This window comes from Muscardinus avellanarius (genome assembly GCF_963383645.1).
Source record: "Muscardinus avellanarius genome assembly, chromosome: 14".
Taxonomy (NCBI): Eukaryota; Metazoa; Chordata; class Mammalia; order Rodentia; family Gliridae; genus Muscardinus; species Muscardinus avellanarius.
Window position 1 is genome coordinate 11,157,382 of NC_137800.1, and position 14,257 is coordinate 11,171,638.

Genomic DNA, 14,257 nt, shown 5'->3' on the forward strand with positions numbered 1-14,257 from the left:
AACAAAAATCTAGGGCCTCTAACCAGCGGATTAGCTGCACTAAAGGTTTAAATATGCTAATAGAAACACCTGCCTGCCGGGCTGCGGTTTCCGTGGGGTGTCTGTGTGTGTGTGTGTGTGTGTGTGTGTGTGTGTGTGTGTGTGTGCGCGCGCGCGCGCGCAGCAGGTCCCTTGTGTGATGAGAAACAGCTCGTTAAAGGGGTTGGGGAAAGATGAATTAAAGAAAATGCCAGAAACAGCTACAAAGAAATGCGAAACTTCTCTAAATGCGGCGCTCTGGCAACCCTAGCCTATTTATAAGTAGCTCAAATGCCCCAGAGGCCCGGCACCTTCCCCGGAACATCAGGGGAGGACTAAAGAGGCCCCTGGTAGGGGAGGGGTGAGTTGGGGGTCAGGGTGTCTTGGAGGTTGCGGGTATAAGAAACTAGGGTGACGGCGGGGCCTGCGAACCTGTTATTGGGACCCCCAAGGATCCAAGTGATCCGGGATCCAGGTACAGTAAGCAAGACGGGGCTGGGTGTATGAGTGTATACGAGATGGGTAGGGGGGCAGCGGGGGTCTTGGAGAAAACGGGGGGCCCGGGAGGGCAGCGGAAAGGACGCCGCCGCAGCTCCGGGCCGCCGGCCGCTCGCCCCCGCCCCCCTTTGCGCAGAATCCTCCCCCCCACCCCCCGGCTGCGGCAGCGCGCTGCCCCCACTGGCCCGCGCGGCGATCGATCCAGGCTGCGTCAGAATCCTGCCGGCCTATAAATAGGGGCGGCGGGGCCGCGCCGAGCCGCACACAGCCATCCATCCTCCCGTTTCCCTGTCTCCCCGTCCTCCCTTCTCCGCGGGCCCGAGGGGCACCGGCCGCCACCATGAGCTCCTACGGCTACGAGCCGTACTACTCGGCCTCCTACAAGCGGCGCTACGTGGAGACGCCCCGGGTGCACATCTCCAGCGTGCGCAGCGGCTACAGCACCGCGCGCTCCGCGTACTCCAGCTACTCGGCGCCCGCGTCCTCCGCGCTCTCCGTGCGCCGCAGCTACTCGTCCAGCTCGGGCTCCCTGATGCACAGCCTGGAGAACCTCGACCTGAGCCAGGTGGCCGCCATCAGCAACGACCTCAAGTCGATCCGCACGCAGGAGAAGGCGCAGCTGCAGGACCTCAACGACCGCTTCGCCAGCTTCATCGAGCGCGTGCACGAGCTGGAGCAGCAGAACAAGGTGCTGGAGGCCGAGCTGCTGGTGCTGCGCCAGAAGCACGCCGAGCCCTCCCGCTTCCGGGCGCTGTACGAGCAGGAGATCCGCGACCTGCGCCTGGCGGCGGAGGACGCCACCAGCGAGAAGCTGGCGCTGCAGGGCGAGCGCGAGGGGCTGGAGGAGACGCTGCGCGGCCTGCAGGCGCGCTACGAGGAGGAGGTGCTGAGCCGCGAGGACGCCGAGGGCCGGCTGATGGAGGCGCGCAAGGGCGCCGACGAGGCGGCGCTGGCCCGCGCCGAGCTGGAGAAGCGCGTCGACAGCCTGATGGACGAGATCGCCTTCCTGAAGAAGGTGCACGAGGAGGAGATCGCCGAGCTGCAGGCGCAGATCCAGTACGCCCAGATCTCGGTGGAGATGGACGTGTCCTCCAAGCCCGACCTCTCCGCCGCGCTCAAGGACATCCGCGCGCAGTACGAGAAGCTGGCCGCCAAGAACATGCAGAACGCCGAGGAGTGGTTCAAGAGCCGCTTCACCGTGCTCACCGAGAGCGCCGCCAAGAACACCGACGCCGTGCGCGCCGCCAAGGACGAGGTGTCCGAGAGCCGCCGCCTGCTCAAGGCCAAGACCCTGGAGATCGAGGCGTGCCGGGGCATGAACGAGGCCCTGGAGAAGCAGCTGCAGGAGCTGGAGGACAAGCAGAACGCCGACATCAGCGCCATGCAGGTATCGCCGGCTCCCCAGCCCGGCGCGGGCGGGGGGCTGCGAAGCCGGGGCGGGGGAGGCGGGGCGCGCCCAGAGAGTGGACACCGGGGGCGAGGCGGCTGCACGCGGCCTTTAGGGTGTGGACTTGGCTCTGGGAGACCGAGTGGGAGGGGTGGGGCGGGGCGCGGCTGCAGTTGTTTTGCGAGGGGGCTGCGTGGGGGAGGGGAGGTGGCGTGGGGCGTGGCCTGCGGTGACCTCCGCCCTCTGCTGAGCTGCGGGAAGCCCCGGCTCCTGCGGGCACCTATTGGATCCGTGGGTTAATAAACATGGCGACCAGCTCTCCTTAGCTGGGAACCTGCGTGCTGAGCTCTGGTTTCACCAAAGCCTTCCTTCCCTTAGCAGGTGCACAGGAATAATGTCAGCGTCTCAGGTAGTTGGCTAGGGAAGTTCACAGTGAACTTTTTTTTTTCTTTTTGATTTTCCATCTTTTGGGGGATGGAAATACATAGAAAGTAGTTAACAGAAAATCATTTTTTTTTAAATTTTTAAATCTGGGTACTTCCTTCTATAAAGAAATGAATTCTTTTTTTGAGTGTGACCTGACTAAAGAGAGTTAAATTTGTGTTTTTGTTTTTGCAAACCGAATGATGATCATTAGACCGTGTTAATTATATAAAGCTTAAAAAAGAATTTTCTTCCATCAAAGATTTTTCAAAAGAACAGGTAATTTTAGAGAAGATTTTATGAAAAGTGTTCACTATGATTTTGATTGAAACTAGGCCTCTGTGACCATAGTACAGGGGAAAAAAAGCAATAGGGATTTATGCTTAAATTTTTTAAAAACCTTCCAACAGGACACAATCAACAAATTAGAAAATGAATTAAGAACCACGAAGAGTGAAATGGCCCGGTACCTGAAAGAATACCAAGACCTCCTCAACGTGAAAATGGCTTTGGATATCGAGATTGCAGCTTACAGGTAAAACCAGGGGGTTGACCGTGGCAGCCATTAGCCTGAGGGAGGAAGTCAAGATTCCATTTACAGTTGTGTTGAATCTGAAACCCCCTTTGACGTAGTGTTTATTATCTGCCTTATTCCATGAAGAAGGTATTTAGACCAACACATAAAAATTTAACCCTATAAGAATCTATTAAATCTGATAGGACTATTTAGGGTTTTTTGTTTGTTTGTTTGTTTCAGTCCTATATACCTAGTCATTGAGTCTTGTTCACAGCCAATGCGGCTTCTTGCCCTTGTCCTTAAGGGTGATGATGGGAGAGGGGTAGTGAGTGCTGGACTCAGAGCAAGCTATTAAGCACACTTCCTGAGTTGTTGGGTAGCTTTTTCTTCTTTCTTTCTTTTAACCTGCTGTTCATCTGCCTCCCCAGGAAACTCTTGGAAGGCGAGGAGACCCGTCTCAGTTTCACCAGCATGGGCAGCATAACCAGTGGCTACTCCCAAAGCTCCCAGGTCTTCGGCAGGTCTGCCTATGGGGGTCTGCAGACCAGCTCCTACCTGATGTCCGCCCGCTCCTTCCCCTCCTACTACACCAGCCACATCCAGGAAGAGCAGATTGAGGTAGAGGAGACCATCGAGGCCGCCAAGGCCGAGGAAGCCAAGGACGAGCCCCCCTCTGAAGGAGAAGCGGAGGAGGAGGAGAAGGAGAAGGAAGAGGCTGAGGAAGAGGAGGGGGCCGAGGAGGAAGAAGGTATGATAGAAGAGAACCCCTGCATCTTCAGCTGCAAACTGGGCGTGGATATTTGTTAGGAGACAGATGCTCTGCACAAAGCCTTATTCATACAGAATTTGGGGATCTTGAGTAATACATCTGTGTTTATTCCACGGACATGCAGTAAGCACCTATAATTATGAGTGCAGTGATTGGTCAAGGTTTTCAGTTTTTTTTTTTTCTTGCTTTTCTTAAATTGTAGTTAACATACAATAATTGTTAAAAAATCTTAATTTAAAATATATTCAGTTAGCGCAGTAGTGGGGTATCCTAAAGAAGTAAAACAAATGCCAAACATCATAATGTTGAGCTTAGGTAGAGCTGGGAGAGGAGCAGGACTTCTAGTACTGGGAGGGAACCTCATCTGTTTGGGAGCGTGGACTGGGAGCTTCAGGGTAAGCATTCTGATAGAAATCCTTAGCCATTCACAAAACCTTTGCAGAAATGTTTTGCCCAGACTCAACTTGGATTTTATAAACTCACTCCTTCCTTCCTTCCTTCCTTCCTTCCTTCCTTCCTTCCTTCCTTCCTTCCTTTCTTCTTTCTCTTTCTTCCTTTCTTCCTTTCTTCCTTTCTTCCTTCCTTATTTTTTTGTTAAAGCTGCCAAGGAAGAATCTGAGGGTGCAAAAGAGGAAGAAGAAGGCGACGGGGAAGGAGAAGAAGCCAAAGAAGATGACGAGAAGAAAGATGAAGGTGCTGGGGAGGAACAAGCATCTAAGAAGAAAGATTGAGCCCCCCTCCCCCCTTTCCTTAATTATTCCAGGAATAATTCTCCCCAAATCCAGTCAACCTCATCACCAACCAACCAGTTGAGTTCCAGATCCTATATGAATTAAGACGTCAATCTATGTATAATTCTGAGATGACTTAGGTTGGACCTTCAGTGTTGTGCTATGAATTTTCTCCTTTTGCAGAGTCTCCGTTTGCTTGCAGAGTGGCTTTCTGGCTTGCCTCTAGCCTGTGCATGGTCCACGCTTATGAGTTCAGGATCTATGGCCATGTGAATCATTTCAATGTTTACAATAAAAAAAAAACAAACACACACAACATGAATAAATGAATTCACTAATGTTAGGGTTAAACTTCACGGAAAAATAGTCCTTTGAACCTCTGATGGTTAGATATTAAAGACTTCGAGTTATGTGCAATAAATGGTAAATAAATGTACCCTGAATGACGTATTTCTTGCTGTGGTTGTTGACTTGATTAAAATACATTAAAGATGGCACCAGTATAAGCCATATATAAGGGGACTTTTGACTTCCAATTTTGCATAAAGCCAAAATTTTGACAACTAAAATACTATTTTCCTTCCCTAATTGGAAATCCTGAGGAATAAGGTTAAGTCATGACTATTCATAAAAATCTCTTTCCTGAAAAATTTTTACTGAAATAAGCATGAATGAGCGAGAGAGTCCATAAGTAACAATATACTATACTTTGCCCCATCAGACATACTCTTATTAGGGATGGTTTTCTAGAAGACAATTCTGAGATTATGTGAAAAAATATACCCATTATGGCAAACTAGTATGCAGCAATAATACAATTTGGGTAGAATATGAATCCCACACAGCCCTATTAATTACATTTTTAGCATAGTCTAAATATCATGGGCAGAAGTTGAAACCTAAGCATATGATATAATCAAGAGCAATAAATTTGTATTAATGTATAATTAGGGAGAAAAATCCCAAAGGTTATTTACCACTAAAAACATGTTGCCTACAATCCTGAGCTCATGATTCGGTGGGTTGTTTGCTTAATTGTATTGCCTCAAATAGTATCTAGTGCCACACTTTTTAAAAACCACAGATACTAGTAATGAAATTATTTCCAGTCACTTGCGGGGGGAGGGGGTAATATTCTTGTATGTAACACTGGTGTTGCATGTCCTAATTGGGAAATACTTGGATTTCAACGATAGCTTTAGCTGGTTGGATATTGCATCAAATCCACACCCCATCTGTCCATGTCCACTGAGAAGCCATAAAGGCCCTTGCACTTGTGTTTGGTGTGGAATGGAGATGAAATTATTGGCCATCTGCGGCTCTGCTTCTGTCCTCGAACTCTGGCTTTGTCGGCTAATTTTGTTCAGTGTCTGTGTTTTAGATGACCTTCAAAAATGATGTGTTTTACCTGAAATCGGAGTGGTCTCCATTTAAAGTGGCTTGATCTCTTTGCGCTGTTTCTAGTTAAACGTATGTCGCTAAGAAAATAGGTAAGCGATTTATCATTCTATGGCTTTGGACTCTGAAAGCTGTCAGTCTGTCGGATTCTGTACAGATTAGAAAGGTCCAGAAACCAAGTTTTTTCGCATGTAAGATCATTTGACAGGAGGATGCATGTGGTAATTTTTAGACAGATGCAAACCAGGTGTAAAAAGCCACTAGCCAAGTAAAAATAGCTGTTTGGTTTGAGAGATACTCGATTGAAAAACAGTGCTCCATTTTCTCTCCTGTGTGCCATAATAAAATACTGAAAACTGAAATGAGTTTCAAGTCTTTTGACAACACTTCTCTGCATTTGGTCCTGAGGCCTCGCATCCCTTTGCCCTTAGCTCACCTCACAGCTCCAAGCCCCTTGCAGTATTTCCTTCCTCAGTGATCCTACTCCTCAGTCAGCAACTCTGTGAACCAGGCACCCACCCGTACCTGACATCCTACCTTGGGTTTCCTCTCCGCAAGTGCCACAGTCCAGACGGTCACCGATCACTGGTCCTACCCATCACCGGTCCTACTGATGTCTCACTGCTGACACACCTTGAGTCCATCCCTACTTCTGCATGCGCACGGCCACCACCTTGCCAGGTCTCACAGAGTGGAGTTGGCTCTTCTCAATCCGCACACCACACTAGGCTGGTATTTGGAAAAATCAAATTTCAATCAAGGTACCCCTGCACCCATGAAAGCCCTTCAATAGCTTCCTGTTTCTTTTCATATAAAAACCAGAATCTCTGATGTCATCTCCCAGGCCTGCACAGACCTGAGCCGTCCCTGGTACTGAGCTGCGCTGGTCCTGTGTGTGTCCCCTGCTGTCCCTCCCGCTGCCCCAGCTGCCCTGGACTTTTGTTCTCCCACCTGCCAAGGGTTCTTGCTGGGTCCTCTGTGGAGTCCTTTTCTCCCCTTTCCTCAATTCGGCCTGGCCAGTTCCCACTAACCCTTCAGATGTAGGCTTAGCCGTCATTCCATATGGGAAACTCCTTGACTTCTTTGGCTGGGTCAAAGTCCCCTGTTAACATGCTTGCAAGACTTTCATAGACTTGCTCATACTGCTGTTGGCATCTGTTTGGGTATCATTTGATAAATGTCTGCCACCCCCCAACATGTGATCTTCAGAAATGGAATTTGTCCTGGTGCTCACTATTTCATCTTTGATACTAACCTAGTTCCTGCCGTAATATACACATTTTTCCTCCTCCTCCTCCTCCTCCTCCTCCTCCTCCTCCTCCTCCTCCTCCTCCTCCTCCTCCTTCTTCTTCTTCTTTTTCTTCTTCTTCTTCTTCTTCTTCTTCTTCTTCTTCTTCTTCTTCTTCTTCTTCTTCTTCTTCTTCTTCTTCTTCTTTCTCCTTCTTCTCCTTCTTCTTCTCCTCTTCTTATACTGGGGAATTGAATCCAGGGCCATTCTACTTCTGAGCTACATGCCCAAACCTATTTTTTTTTTTTTAAACAAAGTCTTGCTAAGTTTCTGAGGCTGGCCTCAAACCTGTGATCCTACTGTTGCAGCCTCCCAAGTACTGGGATTATAGCCATGGAGCACTACTCCCAGCAAAGAATAACTTCTTCTTAGATTAAAATTCCTTCAGGATAACTGGAGAGGCAGGAGTGTCAATAACCAGCCCCACTTCAGTCCACCCTCTGTTTTTGGAAAGAACAAAGAATAAGCATCTGCCCTGGTTTGCCACGTTGTTCTGTCATGGAGAGCTGGCCATTTTCACCCTCATCCCAGCTTCAGGTATCTCAGTAAGGGAGCTGATGTCTCAGATCCTGTCTACACGCTTGACTCAAAATTCTTGCAAAATCTACACTGCTCAAGTTAAATGAAGGACTGGGAAGCGTGTATGTGATGTTCACATCTCCACTGAAATCTCTCAGCTCCTGGGAACTGCTCAACTCAGTGTAGTTCATCCTTAACATTAAATGCCTAAGGGACGAACGTGGTCACCTTTTCCCTGCATGGTGAATTCAGCACTGAGTGGCTGTTGTAGAACCATTCAAGATGATTATCTGAATTCGCTCATCGACCCTTCCTTACTGCAATGTTGTGAGTCCAAGCTGATTTGTACGTTTGTGTGTGTATGTGGGAATTGGACGCAGAGGCATTCTGCCTCTCAGCTATAGCCCCAGCCCTATTTTTATTTTTATGTTAAAACAAGGTCTCGGGTGTATTTATTTCGAGTCAACCCCTCATGCCATTTTGGCATGGGGCTGTATTTCTATTTTCTGTATTTCTATCTTTTAATAAACTTCTTTAAATCTTCAAAAATAAAAAATAAAAAAATAAAACAAGGTCTACTAGGTTGCTGAGAGTCTTATTACTTGCTGAGACTGTCCCCCACCTGCAATCCTCCTGTCTCAGCTTCCTAAGTACCGGGACTACAGGCATGCACCACCACGCCTGTCTGTGTGTTCTTTAAGTCATTGCTTCTATTTATTTTGTTATAAATGACCAATTCATCACATAAAATGAATTATGGTACAAGGACTAAAGCAAAAACTGTCTGGGTCTTGGGTTGGACTAGATGGTTGAGGCTCTGTGGGGTAAAAGCTCCAGGTGGGGGGAGAGCAGCCAATACAAAAGCCTGTTTTCTCTGAACCCAGAAGCTCTTCTCTGAGTATTAGAGACAGACAGCAGAAGACTGGGCTGAGCAGGCCAAGGCCGCACCTTGTCTGGCCTGTCGGTCACAGAACTTGAGATTTTATTCCTTGTGTAATGAGACATTTTTCTCCCCTTCGGTACTGGGGATGGACCCCAGGAGCGTTCTACCTCTGAGTTACACTCCCAGCCCTAGTTGTTTTTATTCTTTATTTTGAAACAGGGTCTCACTGAGTTGCAAAGGGCCTCACTGAGTAGCTGAGGCCGTCTGCAAACCCAGATCCTCCTGTCTCAGCCTCTCAAGTGCTGGGATTACAAGCGTGGGCCACCATGCCTGGCTCAGTAATGAGACATTTTGAAAAAGTTAAGTAGGGGGTGAGGAAGAAGGTGGTGTGATCATCCCGTTTATGTTTTACATAAACTTATGTTTTACTTGCAGAAAATGGCTCTAGAGAAGCAAGAATCAAAGCAGAGAGGCTAACTAAAAGATGCTTTTAGACCAGGAAAGAAAAGAGGAAGGGTGGTCTAGGCTAGGCGGTGAGAGCGGAGATGGCACGACAAGGTGCAGTTGAGGACATCGTAGAGGTCATTTCTTACTGACAATATGAATGCACAGAGAGAGGGAAAGTTGTAAATAGCACTGTATTTTTGGTAACTACATAATATTCCATCAAATCAATATGCCATCTGTATTAGTTTTCTGTTACTGAGAAGCAAAAAACTCCAAAGCTTCCTGAGCTCTTAGTTTCTGCAGCTCAGGCTTAGCTGGGATGTGCTGGCCCTTGGTCTCTTTTGAGGTTGCAATCAGTTGGGTGTTGGTTGAGGTTACTGTTTCCCGAAGGCCTGATGGATGACCAGGGCTGCAGGACCCTTCTCAAGATGGTTCGCCCACGTGGCTGCAGAGGTCCTCTCCATGGAGACATTTCCACTGAGTGGCTTGAGTACCCTACAACGTGGCGGCTAGCATCTCCCAGATCAAGGCTTCCAGGAGACCAAAGCAGCGATGCCCTCTAAAGTCACCCACGTCACTAGCCCTGTGTTCTACTGGCACAGAGACTCGCCTGCCTGGTTAAACGTGGAAGGGATGTGCACATGGCATACACATCAAGACACGGAGCTCACAGGAGCCACGGCAAGGTAGGGGATGTGTGCTCACCTCTTTTCTGAGCTGCAAGCACTTATTCCAGAGATTGTGAAATAATTCCAATTTCAAATATCCTTTCCTGAGCCGGGCATGGTGGCACAGGCTTGTAATCCCAATACTTGGGAAGCCAAGACTGGAGTATTGCAGGTTCAAGGCCAGCCTCAGCTACTTAGTGAGGCCCCTTGCAACTTAGTGAGACCCTGGTTCAAAATAAAGAATAAAAAATAGGGCTGGGGGTGTAGTTCAGAGGTAGAATGGCCCTGGGTTCCATTCCCAGTACCGCAAAAAAAAAAAAAAAAAATTCTTTCTCTCTGTTCTTATCATTATATTCTTCTTTATTGGATCATGTGTTCCAGTGTAAGAACATGTTTGTGAAAATTTTAGACAGCTTGGCAGCGAATACCATCATCCAGACACCTTCATACTTGTCCTTGTACTGAACTTGCTGTTGTTGTTCCCCACGGGATTGTGTGTACGTGTTGATAGCTTGGTCCATCCCCCATAGGGCTTTCTTATAATGGCTGGTAGTTATACTTTAAGGTCTTTGCTTTCCTGCAGCAATTTATTTGAAATGAAGTACACATCACACTAATTAGTTGGGATAAATATGGTGAGAACTAGTATATGACTTAAGTTGTCACCGAAAAATAAGTTTATTGTTTTATTGGGTGGCTCATCTCATCCTACCTGGCATTGTAGTCTTTAGTATATATTTGCTTGTGTATATATATGTATATATGTACGGGCATACGCACATATATCTTAGATTTCAACAGTAGTTTAAATAGGAAACTACTGAACAAAAATTTATGTTGATTGCAAGCTGCCTTAATATGAAATAACTTTCTTAAAAAAACTGAGCTAATCCAGATGGGGCTTAGGTTTCTTGTAAATATTAAGACTTTTATTCATGCATCGATGGCTAGCAATCCTGTTGTTCTTAGCTAACTGCCATTCTTTCAATTTATAATCACCTCACATCCCTTTAACTTCATATGATGTATAGGCCATTTCCTAATATTCTCATTAAGAAAATAAATAACCCAGCCACTAGCAGTACGCTGCAGCAAAACATATAATCCCTTTTAACTCTCTATTTATCCCACTAATAAAGACTGAAACCCTACATGGAAAACCAGATATTCTAGAGGAAGGAACAGTTTGCTCACTCTGCCTTTTGGGTTTGTTTCTAACCATTTATTCAATGGAAAATTCCACTTATTTCAGGTGTGTGTGTCTGCGTCTCCTCTCTCTCCTGCCCACCTCGAGAGGCACGCAGAGGTTCTGTGTGTCTGCGCGTGCGCGTCTCCTCTCTCTCCTGCCCACCTCGAGAGGCACGCAGAGGTTCTGTGTGTCTGCGCGTGCGCGTCTCCTCTCTCTCCTGCCCACCTCGAGAGGCACGCAGAGGTTCTGTGTTGGAGAGCATCTCACCTGTAAGCCACACATCATTCACAGGGCTTAGGCGGAATCGGTGTGAGACTTGGAAGCAGACACGACTGGAGGTGAGAGGCAGGACGCCTCCTTCCCCAGGAGGAGAGCGTGCGCCAGTCAGCGGGGCCCACGCAGGCTGCGCCTAGGGCCATGGGAATGACCCTTCCAGGCATTTCCCCCAGGATGCCTGCAAAGTGACCTCGCGTGCCCGAGTCCCAAGGGCCACTTTAGTGACTTGGTGGGGGCAGCTGAGAACTTCCAGCTTTTATGTTGGTCACGTGGCTGAAAGTCCCTGTCCATTTCTCCTCCCTGCGTTCGGTCCCCGCCCCCAGCACCTGTCCCACCTGAGCGCTGAAACCAGGAGGAGGCAGCGAGCGTATTTCTGGGGAGCCGCAGCCTGCGCGTCCAGAGGCCGCGGTGCAGCTGAGTTCGGCTTTCAGCCGGGCTGCAATTGCCCCCCAGGGCGGGAGGGAGGAGACTGGGGCGCAGCCCCATCCAGCGGGCCCTCTTAGGGGCAAAGCAGCCCACCTGGTGTGGTGTGAGTTTAAGGGTGTTATTTAAGCACGCTTTCCTCTGTTTGTCATTGCACAGGGAGAGGGTGAGGCAGGCGACTTGCTGTTCAGGGCGACAAGCCCAGGAGCCGCCGCAGCCCCGCGGCTCCCTGCCAACCGCTTAGGAAGGGACACTTCGCTCTAGTAGAGAAAAACTAAAGAAAATGAGTAGGAAACACCCCGCCCGCCCGGGGCAGCACCCTTCCGGGGATGCAGACCTGCCCGCGGATCGGGGCACCCTCGCTGCCCAGGGCGGCCGCAGCCCCGGGGCTCATTCTCCCTGCCCGGGACCCGCGCTGCCCGGTCCACGGGTAGGACCCGCGATGTGCAGCTAACGCGACCCAGCCCAGCGGGGAGTTTGGAAATACATGATATCTTTCCCAAACCTGCTATCTTTCCAAAAATCAGTGAAAAGAAACCTTCACGACCTTTGAAAACCCACTGAGCGAATCGAGAAAAAAGGCCTTGAAATATCCAAGTGGCCAGATGTTAACCCCCCCCCCCTTCTTTTCTTTCCAAGCCGCGGTCGCGGGCAACGCCCCGTCGGGCTTGGCCACGCCGCGGGTCCCTTTGTCTCCATCCCGCCAGGGAAAGGGAAAGGCGCGTTCCTGTGCGCGCGCCCGCGCTGCAGGTGGCTAAAAACCCGCCCCTTGGAGAAGGGGCGCAGCCCTAGGATGCTTTCCCGGAGAAACCCGGGTGCTGGGTGCAGCCCCCAGCCCCCAACTAAGTTGCAGAGTGCGGCAGACACACCCGCAGATTCTTTCCCTTTAACCACCGTCCTCGAAACCCATAAACTTACAAATTGGAAATATTCTAGGTCGGGCGACACTTATGCAGAAAACCCAGCTACTTGGGAACCGAGCGGAAAGGGGAAGGGAGAGGGGCTGGAAAACCTCATTTGCTAGACGTTTCTCCCTCCCGGGCGCAGCCGGGGGAAGAAGCGGCCCAAGCGAGCGGTCTGCGGCGGCTTTGCGTCCCCTGCGGGTCCCCGGCCGGGCACCCCGCGGCCACCGCCTCTCGGGAAACTTCTGTCCCCTACGCGGCTCAGGAAGGCCAGCGGTGTCTTCCCAGGGCTGGGTGGCTCTGCGACCCCAGACCCTAACCGGAAAGCGGAGATTTGCGTAGACCATTCTGAGCAGCAGCCCCCATCCCCACCCCGGGGCCCTGGGAGGGGCCTCCAGGCATTCGCAATCCGATTTTAATGTGGAAACTTCAGACTTATTAGACGCTGCGCCATGCTGCGGCGGGGCGGGGAAAGAGGGTGGGAAGGGGCGGTGGACAGCCTGGAACCGCCCGCCTGCGGTGAGGACAGGTTTCTTCCCTTCTCCAGTCATGTGCAGATTCCAGAGCCTTTGTATGTAGCCTTGGGCGCTGGTTAGAAATGCAGGACCATGACCCCACCCCAGGCCTGCCGAGCCAGTCTGCAATTTAACTGGACACATGCATGATTCCTGGGCTTATTAAGTGTGCAACACCCTGTAAAGAAACGGGGGCTTTGGTATAGCAGCTCTGCGCTCCTGGGTGGGGGGCTGAGAGGGGAGCCCCCGGGGCTAGGAGGCTGCTGGGAGATGGGGAGCATCTCCCTTTGCACTGTAAGCTAAGTGGACAGGGGCGAGGGGTTCATCCCCAGTCAGTCTTCCCCAAACCAGCATGCTCCCTGCTCTTTTGGTAAAAGACCATTTATTGATTCTGGAGGCCCGGCCCTTCCCTGCCTTTGGAGGCCATCGGGCACCGCCCTTTAGGACATCTGCTGCCCAGGGGCCTGTCCTCGAGAAATGTAAACTCCAGTGGAGTTGGGCGGGTGCTTAGATGACTTATATTTCAAAGTATTTCATTATGATCCTTTTCTACGCACAAACTGAATATGTCTGTGAGCTGAAAATGTCACTTAGTCATCCATTGTTTTCAGTAACAGTCTATGATAAAAGTGTCCCCTTTGTTTTCAAATTTGTCACCTGGCTCCATGTCACATGACACACATTTATCATAGCCCACCAGACAGCTCGACCATGTCTCTAGTCTTGGTAACCCATCTATTCCTGCTGATTCAATCGCTTCAAAATCATAAAATCACAGCCACGAACTATTTGGATTGAGAAAAGAATGCACCTGATCAATGATGACGACAATCATCTTTACTATGGCGTTGACTATCACGCTTGGCCCTTTCGTGAAGACCTCTCCCCCAACACGAGCCATCAGATGTTGCCTGAGCCTCCAGCTCATGGGGGAGAGATGCCAGCTCCCAGAGTGAGCGGGCTGGCCTTTATTCTTCCCACTAAAATCTGATTCAGCATAGGCAATCTGTGGTGGGATTGGCTTGGGTTCAAAAAACTGGCAGTAGGTAAAGTAAATAGCAATGGCAAATGTCAAGATGTAGGTGACATCAGGTTGGGGGGATCTAAAATAGAAAGTGATTTGAGAGAATAGGGGGATCAGGAGAGGGACTAAAGAAAGAAGGCCCAGGGGAAAGGACTGAGCATCTTGGTGGGAAAAGCAAACTGACCAATAGCCAAGAGGGACACTCGCCTTCCGTATGTCCTGGGCCATGCCCCCTTGCAGATGCTCAAGGTCCTGAGGCTGGGAGGGACAGTGTTATCATGGCTAATGTTTGCTGCGTTATTTATTAAATGCCAGGAAGCAGGCAAAGAATGTTGCATGGAATATCTTGTTCAATGTCACCATCATTACCACCTGTGAGATA

The 14,257-nt window shown here is 49.7% G+C and overlaps 1 protein-coding gene across 1 annotated transcript; it reads left to right on the top strand.

Annotated features, from left to right (window-relative positions):
- Positions 1–562: 562 nt before the first annotated feature.
- On the top strand, positions 563–4,343 carry NEFL (neurofilament light chain; the record flags this gene model as incomplete). The annotated part of the gene is made up of 4 exons (XM_080710047.1): positions 563–1,903; positions 2,737–2,861; positions 3,272–3,591; positions 4,213–4,343. Exons 1-4 carry the CDS (start codon positions 857–859, stop codon positions 4,341–4,343), a joined length of 1,623 nt encoding a protein of 540 aa, XP_080566173.1. The 5' UTR covers positions 563–856.
- Between the last annotated feature and the right edge of the window lie 9,914 nt (positions 4,344–14,257).